The 17,026-nt window shown below is 40.8% G+C and overlaps 1 protein-coding gene across 1 annotated transcript in view; it reads left to right on the forward strand.

The window, feature by feature from the left end:
• Nucleotides 1-1,305: 1,305 nt before the first annotated feature.
• Nucleotides 1,306-17,026, forward strand: part of LOC149447501 (zinc finger FYVE domain-containing protein 1-like) — a 34,828-nt gene continuing 19,107 nt past the window's right edge. The window contains exons 1-7 of the mRNA XM_089652523.1: nucleotides 1,306-1,501; nucleotides 2,978-3,482; nucleotides 6,594-6,811; nucleotides 7,957-8,063; nucleotides 14,100-14,208; nucleotides 14,531-14,628; nucleotides 16,684-16,801. Coding sequence (XP_089508649.1) covers nucleotides 1,397-1,501; nucleotides 2,978-3,482; nucleotides 6,594-6,811; nucleotides 7,957-8,063; nucleotides 14,100-14,208; nucleotides 14,531-14,628; nucleotides 16,684-16,801 — 1,260 coding nt within the window. The 5' untranslated portion in view covers nucleotides 1,306-1,396. The remainder of the gene's footprint in view (nucleotides 1,502-2,977; nucleotides 3,483-6,593; nucleotides 6,812-7,956; nucleotides 8,064-14,099; nucleotides 14,209-14,530; nucleotides 14,629-16,683; nucleotides 16,802-17,026) is intronic.

Below are 17,026 nucleotides of genomic sequence, written 5' to 3' on the forward strand. Positions count from 1 at the left end.
CTGCCGCCTGCACACAACACTAGTGTGAACATAGCCTTAAAGTGTGACATGTTAGGTATCTATTTACTCGGCTTAACATTGTTTTTTATTTTTGTTTTTTTAAATAGGTATTATATAGTGTTTGTGTGCAATAAAATTCCTTCAATTATATTTTTTTCCACAAAACTGCATTTGAAAAACCGCTGCGCAAATACCGTGTGACAGAAACAAATTGCACTGCCCACCACTTTATTCTCTAAGGCCTCTGCTAAATATACATAATATTTGGGGTAGGGTTGCCACCTCATCCCTTTAAACCCAAACACATATTAATTACACAGGTTCTGAGGATAATCTAATACAGAAAAGACACTACATGAGTTTAATTATCACCTTAATCATCCACAGAACCTGTCATTAATATGTGTTCGGGTTTAAAGGGATGAGATGGCAACCTTAGTTTGGGGGTCCTAAGCAGGGCTGTGGATAAGGGTGCACCACCTGTCCTTCTGTACAGGGCCCAGGGCAGCAGGCGGGGCCCAGGCAGCTGGGTGAATTGGATGTGGGCAGGGAGGGTGATTGGCACGGCAGGGGGGACAATTACTGGAACCGATCCCCTGTATAGATCTCTCTGCAGCAGCTGGCTTCCTATCTCCCTCCCGCTGATTATCAGCTGCTGCAAAAAGAGGCATACAGCGGATTGGTTTCAGTAATTGCATTTCCCAGTGCTGCCCAGATGCCTCTCTGTGCAGCACAGGTGCCCCTGTGTGCCCCCACTGCAGTGCTGCTGGATTCCCTCCTCTCCTATTCACCTGCAACTGCAAGCACACAATAGGATCCTGCAGGATGGGGAGTGGTGGAACGGTCCCATAAATATGTCACATTTACCAGCCCTTTTCTTTCCTGAGTGAACACAATGAGTGATTTATCACTCACCGTGTTCATTCATTACTGAAGCATAGTAAACTAGATTTTTTTTTGGGGGGGGGCGTGCAGTCAGACTGGCTGTATGGGGCCCCATGGTTTATAACAGCAGCCCTGGTTCTCAGTAATTTTCTAGCAAAAAAATGCTGATTTGTACGTGACCCGGGAGAGGACTGGTTAATGGGGTGTAAATGTCCTGAGCTGCAATATATTACATAGTTGTTCTTGAGTGCAGGTACATTTTGAGGGAAGATGTGAAAGGATCAGGTTTATGTTTCATGCTATATTTCCCTGGGGTGTCATTGTCACCGGAGGTCGGTGTCATGTGATGGGACTGAGGCCCTGACAGGAAGACTCCTGACGTCATTGTTGTAATAAACCAAGTCACCACTAGATGGCAGTGCGGCCGCCCGGTATGTAATGTAAACATAGAAAGTGAAAGTCCGGAGTCCAATGTGTGTCCACCCTGTCCTCGGACTGTGATCCCTCCGCCATGTCCGCCGTACTTCTGGGGGACCCGCTCACCCCAAAGAGGGGCCCGACCGAGGAGGAGGAGGAGTTCAGCTTCCTGCTGGTAGATGAGGAGGAGACCCTGCAGGTAGGTGGAGTGGGGTGTACTGTGTGTGCTCTGTATACACATTCGTTATGTACGGAGTATATCGGGTGTAGTTAGAACAATGTGGTTAATTGAAAGTGAGAAGTGTGCTGCCCCTTTAAGAGCTGAATACAATGGAGGGGCAGGGAGGGATGCATGGAGGATGCACACCATTGTGTCACCTCATCCAGCACGTGACTTCCCCGAAGTCAGGACACAACAACAGACTCTGTGATCCACACAATACATGGCAGAAGATTGCGCTCTACTGCTGAACAAACTACATTCACTAAACATCATTATTCCCTGGATATAACAGGAGAGGAGATATATACTTTTATATATATATATCCTAGTGCTGGGGTAGGGTTGCCACCTCATCCCTTTAAACATATTAATGATACAGGTTCTGGGGCTAATTTAATGCAGATAAGGCACTAAGTGAGTTTAATTACCACCTTAATCAGCCCCAGAACCTGTGTCATTCATATGTTTAAAGGAATGAGGTGGCAACCCTACACTGGGGTCACCCCTGAACTGCAAGGGTGAGGTGTTCATTTCAGTCCATGGGACAGGAAAAGTAGTGTTAGGGCTCATTCATTCAAGAAATCAGATCTGAGCCATCCTCTGCAGAGTATGAATCTACCTTGGATCTGCGTGCAGGCAGGCTATAGAATTGGATGCAGATGCAGCGGCTACATGGACACAGTTTCATGTCAAATCTGACATGTGGACAGGAACAGGTGCAGACTTGAATGCACAGTACCTGCGTTCAGATCCATGCTCCTGCCTGCATGTCAAATTTTGACATGTGACTGTGTCCATGCAGCTGCTGCATCTGCATCATCTTCTATGGGCTGCCTGCATGCAGATCCAAGGTGGATTCACACACAGCAGAGAATGGCTCAGATCAGAGGAGAGGTTCTTGTCACTTGTCTGAATGAGCCCTTAGGCTGTTAATGCCACACCTCTGAAAAGCATTTTGCCCTGGCATTTGTCAGGAGGTGATATATATTGCCTCCTCTCTGCCTGTTTTAACTCTATAAATACCATTCCAACACACCGCAACTATTTATATTGCATGCAGTTGTGGCGAGGCCCCATTTGCTTGAATGGGTTGCATTTGATGACCACCAAACATGAAAGTGGGGGTGATTTTGGCTGCAAAGCAAAGCATCATGGGTGTGCCATGTGTACAACCTCTGTTCAGCTGCCTTCGCGACCTAAGGGAAGATATATGCATTTATGTGTTATTCTGTTTTGTGAATACATCCTTTTTCAGAACAATGGTGTGCTGTTAGAGCCCTACATGAACAATAGTGCAGGACCTTTGGTTTATTAGAAATAATTCTGTAGTATAACACAAGTAGAACAAGTTTTTTTTTTTTTTCAATTATGTGGCAATATCAAATACAATATTGGATGCTTTGAATGACATCCAATAATGTGGCTAAATAAAATCCATTTTCTTTTTTGCAGGTAAAAGATGTGGCTGACTTTATCAAGAGACTTGGATGTAGTCCACAAGAACCTGTCAAAGTTCTCAGTATTTTCGGTAATACCGGAGATGGCAAGTCACACACTCTCAACCACATGTTTTTTGGGGGTCTGGAGATCTTCAGGACCTCTCCCTCCCAGGACTCTTGCACAGTGGGGGTATGGGCTTCATACTACCCAGAATTGTCCTTGGTGCTGCTGGATACTGAAGGTCTTCTGGGGGCCACAGATAAACAGAACCAACGCCTGCGTCTCCTGCTGAAGGTTCTGGCTGTGTCGGATCTAGTGCTTTATAGGACAAGGGCAGAGAGGTTACACAACGATATGTTTCAGTTTTTGGGGAACGCCTCAAAGGCTTATTTGAAGTTCTTCACTCCTGAGCTAAAGGCCTTATCTAGTCGCTGTGGGCTGGAGGTAACACTGTCCAGTCTTGGACCGTCCCTCACAATTTTCCATGAGACTTCTCGGACTGATCTGCTGGGTTATGGTAAGAAGCCAGGGTCAAACCATTATTACGAAGTTGTTTAATCAAGTCTTCCGACATTTCCAAAATTAAAGATACACTTACAAAGTTAATTGAATACTGTCCATAAACTTATTTTATTTGTACTAACAGTTGAATTTCCAGGACAAGATTTTGGGGTGCTTCCTTTTTGTATTGCGAATAAGAGAACACCCAAAAGCTTGTCCTGAAAATGTAACTGTTACTACAAATAAAAAATATCAACAGTACTCAATTGTTTTGTTGCAAGTGTACTAATATGTCTGCAATCACTTTAAGCATGTGACGAAAAAAAAAAGAAACCACGAGGTACATACAGGAGGTACAACCTACCTGCTCTTGACATTTTCATCCAGGCAGAGCTGTAGTGTCCCTATCTACACTCCCTTTAATTGGAAATATGCTGAACTGAGAACACGTTTTTTTCAGAAGAAATATTCCTGAACACACACATTGCAGGCTCCTTGTTTTCTTACACGTACAGTAAGCCTGATATAGCAAATTTGTCATTCCTAAAAAGTTTCTCAGACACATACGTAAATTACATTCAAACCTGCCTAGGAAGCTTGAATTTGATCAGTGATGCTTTAAACAGAGACGTAAAAAGTCCTGTAGACCCCAGATCTCTTCATAAAGAGGACCTGTCATACTTTATTGTTATCACAAGGGATGTTTACACGGCTTGTGATATCAATAAAAGTGATTAAAAAAATTAAAAGGACAGTGTAAAAATAAAAAAATTATAAAATAATTAAAAAAATGTTTTTTAACAGGTTCCTGCCTGGCCTATAGCCAGATGGCAGCCTGCAAAACCCCTCTCAAGCTGAGAGAGAGGTTTTCGTTAAAAAAAAACAAAAAAAAAAACGTAAAGGAATAAAAGGCATTATGACAGCTGAGACTCAGACTCTAAACTTTGGACCTGAGTGGCCCTGGTTTAATGGCATGTACCTATGAGTTATACTGCGGGGACCACCATTTGAGGGGAGATCCAGAGCTGAGTTTAAGTGGAGCCATTGGAACCAGTTGCATGCGATTCCATATGGTGTGGAATTAGTTGCTGTATAAAGCATTGAGGCCCTTAGGGGTCGCAGTGAGGAGGCATTCTGGCCACTTGTGGATATTGTTCCACCTGAGTGTCACACAAGCACTGAAAAATAATCTTTGGAGTGGAAATTGAAGCACAGATATTTGCATTTTTTGCACAAGATTTTTGCATACATTTGCATTTTTGCACTATGATGGACTATATTGTTAGTCATTTCACTTAAGCATTGGTTGGTGTTATTAGCACCAGTCACTCTCTAGTTTTAAAGTGTGACATGTTAAGTTTCTATTTAATCGGGTTAACATTATATTTCATATTTTACAAAAAAATTGGGTTATTTATGAAAAACTGTGACATAAAAAATTGCAATGACCACCAATTTATTCTCAAGAGCCTCTGCTAAAAAAACAATATATAAAGTTTGAGGGTTCTAAGTAAATTTCTAGCAACAAAATGCTAATTTTTAACAAAAAAAAGTGTCAGAATAGGCCTGGGCCAGTCATCTCCAATGACCCAATCATTTTTGCAAACTGTCAGGAATTTTATAGACGTTTAGGTTTGGGCCATTTCATGAAACCTCATCAAGAGAACACTTATCTGCTTCTATGGTGTTGCTTCCTTGTGGCCCAAACCATGGCAGAATTTTGCTCAACAGCAACACCTCTTTGGTTCAGCCAGTGAGAGATCAACATCATTGAAGCAGGTGAGGGCATTTCAAGCAATTATCTCATTCTTTCCTGTGTAGCTGGTTCACATGTATGAGCTGGGGTTTACTGTGCTCTGAAAGGAAAACTGTGGGCCCACTCACATCTGCATGTGTGCATTACCACATGCGCTGCAACATATGCAGAACAGTGCAAATCCAGCTACAGTAATATAGTACAGCAAGCATGTGAAAGTCTAACTTAAATTTAAAGCTTGTTCAGAACCTTGCAATTATAGGAACACTCTTGAGATTTTCAGCATGATGAGATTTATTTAACTTTTCCAATGATTTCAAATTGCTTCAATGCAGTACAGTACTGGGAACAGGTTTTGTGAAAATAGCATGTTTTTCTGGTTCAGTAAATTTTTATTGAAGTTTACAGGTTTACAAAGGGCAAGTCCACATAAAAACAGAACAAGGGTACATGAAGTACAACATGGGGGGCTAAACACCCCTTTACAGGTACCAAGAAGAAAACAGCATGTTTTTATTGGTCCAAACATTTTGCCTGGTGTGAGCAATTCTAAGTCACATTTTAAGTCCGTCACAGTAATTCAAAATATTGATTATTAAACACACCATATAGTTTCCCTTTAATTGTAAAGTGTTACTAAACCCAGGACACTACATTCACTATATTTGGTCTCCCACAGTACACACTACATGAAAATGCAATTATTTTAGTAAATATAAAATGCTAAATACCTTTTTTCATCAGCAGTTAGAGCAGTCTAGTGACTTCTATCAGTGTCCAGCAGAGCACTGGTTAAAGTTTGTAGGAGGCGTTTTCATTCTGCTCTTAGAGGATGAAAAACCCCTGACCTCTGTCTGGACTGGACAGTTTTGATTGGCCCTGTGCTGATCACATGCACTCTCCCAAGAAGAAAAAAAAATGCACACTAAACTGAGCATGTGCAGAGTCTCTCCACACGATATGTCTTATCAGGAGATAAGAGGGAGACATTGGGAGAAGGGTAGAATCAGAGAAGTCAGAATCAAACCGCATTTTTAAACAATGCAGAGGATTAACTCCTTAGGTTCCACAGTGAGTATAACAAGCATGCTTCACTGCATATACAGACTGATTTTACTTTTGTGGGTTTAGTAACACTTTAAGAGTCCATGATGTGGACATGGGAGTCAGGTTGGGTACTTGAGTTGGGAACTCTGGCAGTGAGATCTCACTGCTGGAGCCTCTGAAGGCAAAGGGGGACCAGTGGGTGATTCAGCTCACAGATGTCCATACATTCTTGAAATAACAGTTTTTAGCTGGATTAGCCTTTAATCTTGTTTTGGTATAGGTTTCCCTGGCATTATGTTATCCATGTTTTCTCCTTCCCTGCAGGAAGCAAGGTCCGTGGCCAGGCAGAGACAGACTTACTAAAACGTTTCCATGATTTGGGGACTCCTCCTGAAGCCTTTAGCTCCATCCACTATGTGGGAACAAAAACTGTAGTCCCACCCACTGACTTCTCTCAATTAATGGACAGAGTGAAGAAGCTAGTTATGGATACATCCACTCGCTCATCCAGACCATTATCTCATGTTTTCACAGCCTTACAGGTATAACTTGGAAATATAGTATTTTGGCTCTCATCCCCAGGTGATTACCACTGTTTCTTTTTGTCATCAAGAGAGATGGATGCCCAAGCCTGAAGGCATCTTTTCATACTAACCATAACCCTAGCTATAACCTTCTCCCTAACATAACCTTAATACTAACCCTTCTATAAACATAACTTGTTTATTTGAATACATATCTATCTTGTGCTGGGATCTTCTGCACCAGAAGATACTGCTGTTAGATTATTTTTTTCTTTTTTATTGTAAGTGGCCACTCCTTCTCATCAGCATTCCATTGTTGAGTAGGTATTTACTGGGAAAGAATAACTGTGCATAAAACAGGCCATATACTCTTCATTTTTTTTTTTTTGGTTCAGCCAGGAAGCTAAAAAAAAAAAACAAAACCAATTCCCTCATCTACACATTCGATATGGATGGGGGAATCCTCCCCTTGGTGCTATTGTATTCTGACAGTGGGGAGACTCCCACAGATCAGCATGCAGCCATTGGCTGAAGACACTGACCAAACATCTTTTTTCCAACAGGGCAGTTGAAAAAGATCTACTTCTGTTTAACTGCAGTGGCTACACACGGATCAAAATTTGACTGGTCCCTGCTAAACTGTCTGAATTTCGATCCATGTATGGCCTTCTTAAGATGCAGTGAAAACTTCCACTGCTCTTTTCCTGCATGGTCTATGCTGTCCTCATGATGTAGAAAAGAGTTATCTAGTTTGTGAATCTTAAGTGCTGGGTTTAGTTTTAACTGATATCCTCATTTGATTAAAGAGGGTGGTTGTCAATCTGTCAAAAATATATCCTGCTTTTTAGCTTTTTTTGACCTGATATAAAAAGGTTTGGGGGAAAAAAAATGACATAATTTCATAACTGTCATTTTATTTTCTTAAAGAGTTTATAATTTACAGAGTGGCAAGTCAAGCCAAGTGGTCTGTTTTAAGGTGGTCACAGAAATGTCTATTATACTGTGTATTTTTTTTCAGAAAGTTAAATTATATGCCCAATTTAACATAACTAGTTAGAACATTGCTTTTATTTCCTAACTTACACTTTCACTTTGCTTATTCCTCAGTCAGTGGAGGAGGAATATATAGGATTTAATTTTTTGTTGTTGTGTTTTCCATGCAGAGTCTAAGTGAGCGATTCTCTGGGGATATTCCAGATGATCAGGTTCACATCACCTCTTTCTTCCCCGATGAATACTTTACCTGTTCCCTGCTGTGCCTCAGTTGCAGGTAATCTAGATACTTCACAGCTCCAGATCTTTAATAGAAACTTTGTGGGCTCATTCACACTGGCACAGAGGCCCATACAGTGTGCAAGAGCCATTTGGAGCATCCTGGAGCTGCATGCGGGCAGTCTATGTTAGTAAATGGAGATGCAGTGACTGTACAGGCTCACCTGCACACCTAAATGTGACAGGCATGCAGGGATAGGTGCACAGCCCCAAACACAGACAGTGGGCATTCATGGCCGTACATTGTCCCAGCATACATGTCAGAATCAGATGTGTGGATGAGCTTGTACAGGCACTGCATTTCCATTGACTAACATGCATACAGCCCTACACTGGTCCAGATGCTGTACGGGCCTCAGGACTGTGTGAATGAACCTTAAATGGAAATTGTAATGGTTTGTGGTCAATCTCGTATACAAATCTATAAAAGTTATTACATTAATACCTCTCGGTTAACATAATTTTTGGTTTATGAATGAAACAATTGAGTACTGTCCGTGATACTTTTTTTTTATATACACTAACATATAATTTTGAGGACAAGCTTTCAGGGAGTGTCCCCTTCTTCAAGGTCCAAGCAGTACTATACCATATATATGGGGACAAGGGCCTCTTCCCCACAACCCTGGCCGGTGGTTGTGGGGGTCTGTGGGCAGGGGGTTTATCAGAATCTGGAAGCCCCCTTTAACAAGGGGTCCCCCAGATCCCGCCCCCCCCTCCCCCCTATGTGAATGAGTATGGGGTACATGGTACCCCTACTCATTTACAAAAAACAAAAAAGTGTAGTGTGAAAAAAGACAGGACACGGTCTTTGACAAGTCTTTTATTAAAAAAAAAACTAAAAAAAATATCCCCCACAGTAGATCCAATGTCAATCACGATGCCCGCCATCACTGCCGCTGACCCAAAAAAAGAATTTAACAAAAAAAGGCTCCGCTTCCAACGATGGCTTCCAGCCTTCTGGCTGCTCCGATGGTTTGACAGTTCTTAAATATGTAAGGGGCGGGGCCACCCGGGGACATCCCCCGAGTGACCCCGCCCCATGTGACATCAACGACGTTTCGGTTTACGAATTGTTCGCTATATGAAAAGTCCTGCAGAGCGAATTAAATTCGTAAACCGAGGTATTACTATATACTGTTTTTTGTGTCTAGAGTCTTTTGGGTTTTTATTTAAAACATTTTTTTTTTCAAATAAACACAGCTGGTTTCAGACTCTGAAAAGAGGGCGATGAGTCGCTCCTCTCAGGCAGTTATTAGTGTGTATTTTACCTTGAGATGTTGAGATCAGTAACAAATAGGCATTTTTCAACAAATCGGATAAGGATAGCCTGGAAAAGGGGTGGCTGAAAATAAGAGTAAAAAATAATTATATGCAATGTTTTTTGATTAAACGACCCCAAAAAAGTATTATTAATCAGGGAAATTTATAATGTCTGAGAATTCTTCGTGCCTCCACATGACAAATGTCGGTGCGGCCAACAGATTTGTGTATCTCATTAAGACAGGTAGGCCAGAGTGTCTATATAGACAGCTGCAGCGGCAGGAAGGTTTTGTATTGGAGGGGGTCCTGATGGGGATTCACAGACACTCGCTCCCCAGCTCGTGATTGACAGTAGACAATGGGTGATCCATAGCCAACAGACAGTCTGCTATTATATAAACAGCATGCAGCGCTTAAAAATATAAATATAAAAAACCCCTAATATCAGGGTTATTCTCAAGATATGTTATACCAATATCATGTTAGGTTTAGGGGTTCTACCTTTCATGCTAGCTGCTCCCTGTACACAATTCCAGCGCTCGTTTATGTATCATAATTTTAGACAGTCTGCTATTGGCAAAGATCACCACTGCTTGCTGTCAATTACAAGAAGAGAGTGGAACTAATGGGGAATTCGTTTTTTAGCTTCCCCATCAGGCTTCACCCACTGCAGCATCACTGGTTGCTAGGAGCCTGCCATCTGTGAAGCCGATAGCATCCTTAACATCCAGTGACAGAGAGAGAGTGAAGCGACAGCAAAAATGCTGCTCTGTAAAAGGTGGCGCTATTAAGAAGTGGCTTGTTTTGGTAAAAATATCGGAATAGGTAGTATGGATTTTTATAAAGGTGCAGGCTATTTTAAAGGGTCATAGTGCCAGAAAAGTGTTGGTAGTGCTGTTATTGAATTCCCCTGAATATATTTTAGTAATGACCATAATAAAAGATAAGATATACCAAACCACTGTATGTTCCCTTTAAAGTGAACGTAAACCTTAACTGAGTGACATTAAGTTATTTAAAACACTGTGAGGTGAATTTAATAGAACTGAAGCAGACAGAATCTGGAACAGCTACACATGGCAACCAGTCAGCTTCTATTTTCAGCTTGTCCAGTGAAGCTTTGAAAATGATAGATAGCACAGCTGTTCCAGATTCTGTTTGCTCCAGCTTTGATAAGTTCTCCTCTGTGTACCATGACCAGTTTTTAAAATACTTTTAAAAAATTTTTTTTGTTTATATTTTTTTTATTTCTTCCTACCTGCACGCTAGTGCTCAGCCCTTTCTTGTTTACATGCATGTACTCCAGTGAGAGCTGCATGGCAATGTTCAGGGCTAGCTTTCTGATGGTGACAAGAGTGGACCATGTTTGTGTAATGTGTGTTGAAATTGGAAGTCTGTGTGACATAGTGACATGATGACAATAAAGGAGCACAGTTGGGAGGTGGAGCATTGTCACCTTTATAACAGGAAGTGCCCAAACAAAGACCTTCATGGCAGAATTAGCAGGTATTAATTTAATGAAAGCTGAAAATTTATAAGGATAGAAAATGACTTAAAATGCAATTAATATTTTAAAGCCTATATGAGATATTAGTGATTTGGGTTTATGTATATTTTTAATAACTTTGTCTAAGTTCATTCAAGTCTTGGGGTGCTCTTATGTAACACAGATTAAAATTTAATGGTGGAAATCATTACCTAGACCAGAGCATTCAAGGGCCTGCATTGCTCTGTGTAAGGTAGACCAGAGAAGGGTTATTCATACAAAATGCCTCTGACAAATGGATAATATGGTTGTCAGATAAGTCTTAGATAATCTTTAGTTATATTTGTTATACAGCTTATCTATGGCAGATTAAAGTAAATAAGCAGCATTCAAGATTATTTTTATGTGTGATTTGGCAAGGTCAAGAAAGGATTGAGATGAGATGGCAGCATGAAAGCAATTTAGCTACATCAGACCATAGATATGGATGCATTAATAAAGCTTTACTTCTCTTACTGGGAAACAAATGAATCCGACATCATTGGAGTAGGTTTGTACAACACTTTCACACTGAGGTTGCACTAGGTGGAGAGCGCATGACTGTTGCATAGAGCATACCTTCTGTTTGTGTATAATTTGGGGTTATGTAAGGCACCATATCCTGAAATCCTTGGAAATCATCGAGCAAGGAAGATATGGACTTTTAAAGTACTACACAGGCATGAAATTAAATAATAAAAAGCATTTTATTTGTTATTCTGTTAAAATAACAATTTTACAATAAAAAAGAATCCCTGTATAAAATTAGGGGATATCTCTGTATGTCTTGGACATTACATCAATAAATGTCTACCCAATTATCACTGCCCACCTACCTCATATCCACTTAAATATTCATGGAGTCATAAACATGTATCAGCCTATTCTGATGCTGAGCAGGAGATGGCTTGACTCCGTGTTCTTCACAATCAGTATAGAGCTGCTTCATCAGGAGTGTCATTGGAGGTAATGTCTAAGACAGATGAAACAAACAATAAGAACATACACATACAAAGTGTACTTAAAGATCTTACATTTACATTTATATCCTTTAAAATATAACATGTACGTATATTTTGGATGTCTATCCAACAAACCCAACAACATTTGCACAGCTAGAATCACCCCAGAAAGTAAAGGCAGATGTAGGGACACTCACCAGACCATCAATAGGTATGGTAGATTAGGACTATAATAATAGATATGTGAGGTTTTTAATATGTTTGGGCAGGACACACTTAACAATCAGTTATTAAACTGTAGAGCAAAGGAAATCATAATATTACTACCTTAAGAGGACAGTGGCCCACTGAAGGCATGTATTACAAGTCTATACTTGGATTTAACCCTGAACCCCTAGGAAAAAAACTCCTAACATAGGACAGTAGCTGCAAGAGGAAAATGCAGCTTAAGCATGTTAACTAACCCCATAACTCTTTACCACTATATACATTATTATTTTGTTTGGTGAGAGTCCAGCTATTTTAGTGACCCAACCTCAATTTGGAAGCTAAGAGCAGGCATCCCATTATTTGCTCTAATAATACATCATTGCATATACCTTAGGAACATAAACAGCAATATCACCTTAATTTCATCACCTTTACGTTCATTGTATGCATGATATGCTAAGGATCCCTTTATTGCTCTGTAATCATACAAATTATGTCCAAGAATATATTATCATAGAGTCAGGTCAGATTATTTAATTGGACCAAAGACAGAGACAGTAATTATCCATACATCATTGCTGTACCTAAACTCATACTGCCAACAAGATGATGAAAGAAGGTCCGCATACCACACAGGAAAGCCAGCCAGCAAACATATATCAAATGCTGTTCTTAGCACATGGTGTTTGTGATGAAGGCAATTACCAAAAAACAGCACTATTAGTTTTATCACCTCTGTAAACAAATAAGCATTACTTATCATAATGATGCGTCTCTCTGCACTTCCAAATCACAAACACGCTCCAACCTAGTAACCTAGTAGTAACCTAGTACCTAGTATGCCAATATACAGTGGTCACTACTCTCCTATTGGAATCCCCAGATGGAAGGCCCTCCACCTCGCTAAAACCTCACCCCCCTCTTCCCTTGTGTGCCTTCCATATGTGCACTTTTGAGCACTCATGTCACAGAATAACTCAGCCTTCCTTAATCCTACATTGGATACTTATGCACGACTCTTTTTCTCAGTATGTTAGTATTTTCATGCAGTAAGTACTGTATGTCCTGTTTGCCCATGACTAATGGCCATTAGAAACATTTTTTTTATGCTAGGTAAAGTACATCTAAAACCAGTCAATAAAATCACTAATAAGTATTAATGTCATTTCAGAAGTTGTTTTCAGTCTTTTCAGTTTTGCAGCTTTTATTAAAATAATACTTGGTGATCCTGGACTAACTTATTCAGGTGCTTCCTTTCTCCAGCTGTGCTCCTCTGTTGCCACCCTGTCACATGTTCCCTGATGGATCCTACAAGTGGCCATTCTGACACAATTTAAAGTTATTCTGAAGTCAGAATATAAAGTGCAAAAATCTTGTGAGCTGCTCTGTCAAATAGTGAGATTGCGAATCACTCACATCATGCAAATTCCCATACAAAATGCGTTATATAACATTAAATATCAATCAAGTGCTGCGCTTCACTGCTGGTTTAAAATAAAAACAATCAGCATAAACATCTCTAAATCAGTGTCCATGCATTGGCTTTCTCTATGGTTATTTGTCTCCAGAAATGCTTGAATAACAAATACTGCAATTATACACTGCAAGCCGATGTGTGTACTCCTCCACCGGATGTGCTCTCACCTGCTGTATATGACCAAACCGCTAAGTGAGGTCATATATAGCATGTGTCCCTTATGTGGACTGATATGAGATGTCCAATGAGCATGAGTCTCCTCCACTGTCCTAGCTGTCCTCCTCCATCAGATCAACGCCAAAAAGAGATAGTGCTGCATCCTTACAAAACATTTATTGATGAAACAATATCCAGTATTCTACTCACATGTATGATGCATAATATTACGTCTTACGAAGTAACTTCCATAGGGCACTGCTACCAGTATGGATCCTCCAACCGCTCCATGGACTCTGAATTAGAGATGTTTATGTTGATTTTTGTTGAGTCGTAAAATGTCAGCCACCCCTTTATGCAGCATGAATTTGGAGCAGCAGTATTCCGTGTCATTCAGTACATAAGTCTGTGTTTTGTAAACAATTTATTTAAAACCCACAGGACACGCTGCAAGAACAGGATGAATCATATGAAGGATGGAGTCCCTCACCAGGCAGATGGTTTGTGCCAGTTTGCCCATGAATATAATAATAAAGTTCTGATCTGTAAGGTAAGTGTCGCATTACTCAAATACTTTCCTTTCTGCTCTGTTTGATGGCTGTTAAATCAACAGGAAGAAAGGAATTAATGGAGATACCAGTAACAATAAAAATGTCTGCTTTTGCTACAATGGTAGAAACAGCTTTAGGCCTCCTTTGCTGGGTAGCATAGTTGAATGGTGCAGAATTTTGTCTTATGCTCTCGAAGCCAGATTACTGAATGACAAAATCTAATTCTTAATTTTTTATGGTAAAAAGGGAAATAGATACTTTAGTTATTCAAGTGGTTCATTCCATCCAAGGCGTAAATAAATATTGCTTCTTTTTCAATAGAGATGTTATGAGGGTGGAAGAGAGTTGACTGTAATCCCTAAAACTGTGGCGTCTTCAGACAGTCCTTTGATGGGCCTAGCGAAATTTGCTTGGTCTGGGTAAGTTGTAATTTGTTTGATCTTCATTTAATGTACTGTTATACAGATGATATCACAACATAAAGGTGAATACTAACAGTTTGCCTTTATATACGTTAAGAAAGTTTACATGTTCATTGCTATTGGGATCAGTCTACAGTAATATGCAGAAATCTCCAAAATGCTCACAAATTTTTCCCACTGGGAAATGTGGATACCAAAAATGTCTGCATACACAGACTCTTTAGTTCCGCTGTTTAAAGTGGAACTGAAGCCATCAATTTAACAGTTTCCTGAAACAATTACATTCATATTTTATGCCTGGCTAACTGGTGGAAGCAGAGAATTGCTGCAGTAGGCGCCCCTGCTATCCCACCTGTCCCTTTTCCTCTTTTTTTCTGCTGCAGGGCACCTCTGTATGCTCCCCCCAATCCCCCTGCAGCACTGCTGGCTTTCCTTCTCCTTTTTCCCCCCAGCTGCAGCGGGGGATATTTTAGGATGAAAAGCAGGGAAAGAGGTTGGGAAGTATGTCATTTATCGTTCCATTCCTTTTCTGAATGAACACAGTGAGTGAACGGTACCGATCACTCACCACGTTCAATCATACCTGAAGCATAGTAAACTGTGCTTACTGTGCTTCAGTTTGTGAATGAACAGGAAGCCGCTCAGCACAGAGTGCTTCACATTCATTCACTGTCCAGTGCAGCTGGGGCTGCAGAGAAAGGAACTGGGGAATCTCTGTCTCCAGTCCTTTTCTCTGTCTCAGAAAACATCACATGTCTGTTTTGACCCCTGATATTTCTGTCAGGGCTCCCGGGTAAGACCAGAGGTGTGTGACTGACACAGGGAAACGCAGACTTCAGATATGTTATAAACAATGTAATTTATTAACACTAACAATACAAACATAAACGCAGGGCAATACTAAAACATAACACAGTGCAAACAAACCAAACCAAACCACCCACAGATAACAGTGCATGCAAGCGTCGTCAGGCAGGCCGGGTCAATATCAATCGGGCAGGTAGGTACAGGGGGAGCAAGCGGAGAATGGTCGGGGTCACAGGCCTGGTTCAGCAGGTAGCGGGCAGCGTGGTACAGAGGGTCAGGCAGAGGGATGGTCAGGGTCACAAGCCAGGGATCAGAACAGGAGAAGTCAGCAGAGGTCAGAATCAAGCAGGGTCAGCAACAAGACAGGAACAGGAACGCAGGTTTACAAGATACAGGGCCCAGGAAAAACACACCAAGGCAGAGTCTGCAGGTCTGAATGTCCCTTAAATACACCAGTATAATTAGTTCCAGGTGTTTGACTGGCTGCAAGGTTGAGTCTCTGATTGCTGGGAGCACCCACTGGCCAGCCCTGGTACTGCAGCTCATAAGGCAGGTGAGTCCCACTATTGCTGGCCAGTCCATTCCTGACAATTTCACTAAACCCCCAAAAGTGCTCCTAAAAAATGTTTTTGTTAATAATGCAAAAATAAATAATGAAAAAATAAAATAATAAAAGTAAAATACTACTGACATCATATTCTACTAATACCGTCCTCTGCCCTACTGAAAATGTCCACTGCTGTTCTGACTGACACCATCCACTGTCTTACTGACACCAAGCTCTGCCCTACTGACGCAACCACTGCCTTATTGACAACGTCCACTGCTCTATTGACACCATCCTCTGCCCTACTAACACCAACCTGTCCACTGCTCTATTAACTGACACTGTCCAATTTTAAGGTAGGCTAAGTTTATAGTTTTACAGTGACATTTGTTTTCTTATACAATCTTCTTACTTTTCCTTACTATTTAATTAGGCCTTGCTAGTTCATTTCTGCTTTAAAAAAGGGCATCAAACCCCAGTGATCTTTAAACTCTTTCAAGTTGTTCAGCTTTATCTCCACCACTCAAAGGTTGCCTACTCCTGGTGTAAACTGATCTGTGATTAGAAATGATGGGTCTTTGGGTCTCATTTCATTTGCTAAGCTGCTACGTAAAGCCCATGATGTTAAAACTGAAAATCATATTTCAAAATTTGACAAATATAGTGAGATTCAGAACTTCTGTGTTTCTCAACTGCAGCTATGTCTTGGAATGTCGTGTTTGTGGGATTATCTATCGTAGCCGGCAGTACTGGTATGGAAATAGAGACCCGGATGGATCTGTTGTACGACAAGAAGTTAGGCACGTCTGGTCAGAGGTAAATAGATGTTATCCTATTTTGTTAGGCTGTATATTAGAGTAGGGTGATGATTTGTGGTTAGTAAGCAACTCTATGTGTGTGCATGAACCATTATTACTTCCTGAACATCCAGCAGCAGCTAGGCTGCTTACCTAACACTGGATTAGCCTGGTTCTGTTCTGCATCTACACACCACAGCCATTAAAGTTAATATTCTTTATATATAAGATAGTGTGAAAATTT

Source organism: Staurois parvus, unplaced genomic scaffold (assembly GCF_062004578.1).
Source record: "Staurois parvus isolate SC_StPar_1 unplaced genomic scaffold, SC_StPar_1.0 ptg000684l, whole genome shotgun sequence".
Lineage (NCBI taxonomy): Eukaryota > Metazoa > Chordata > Amphibia > Anura > Ranidae > Staurois > Staurois parvus.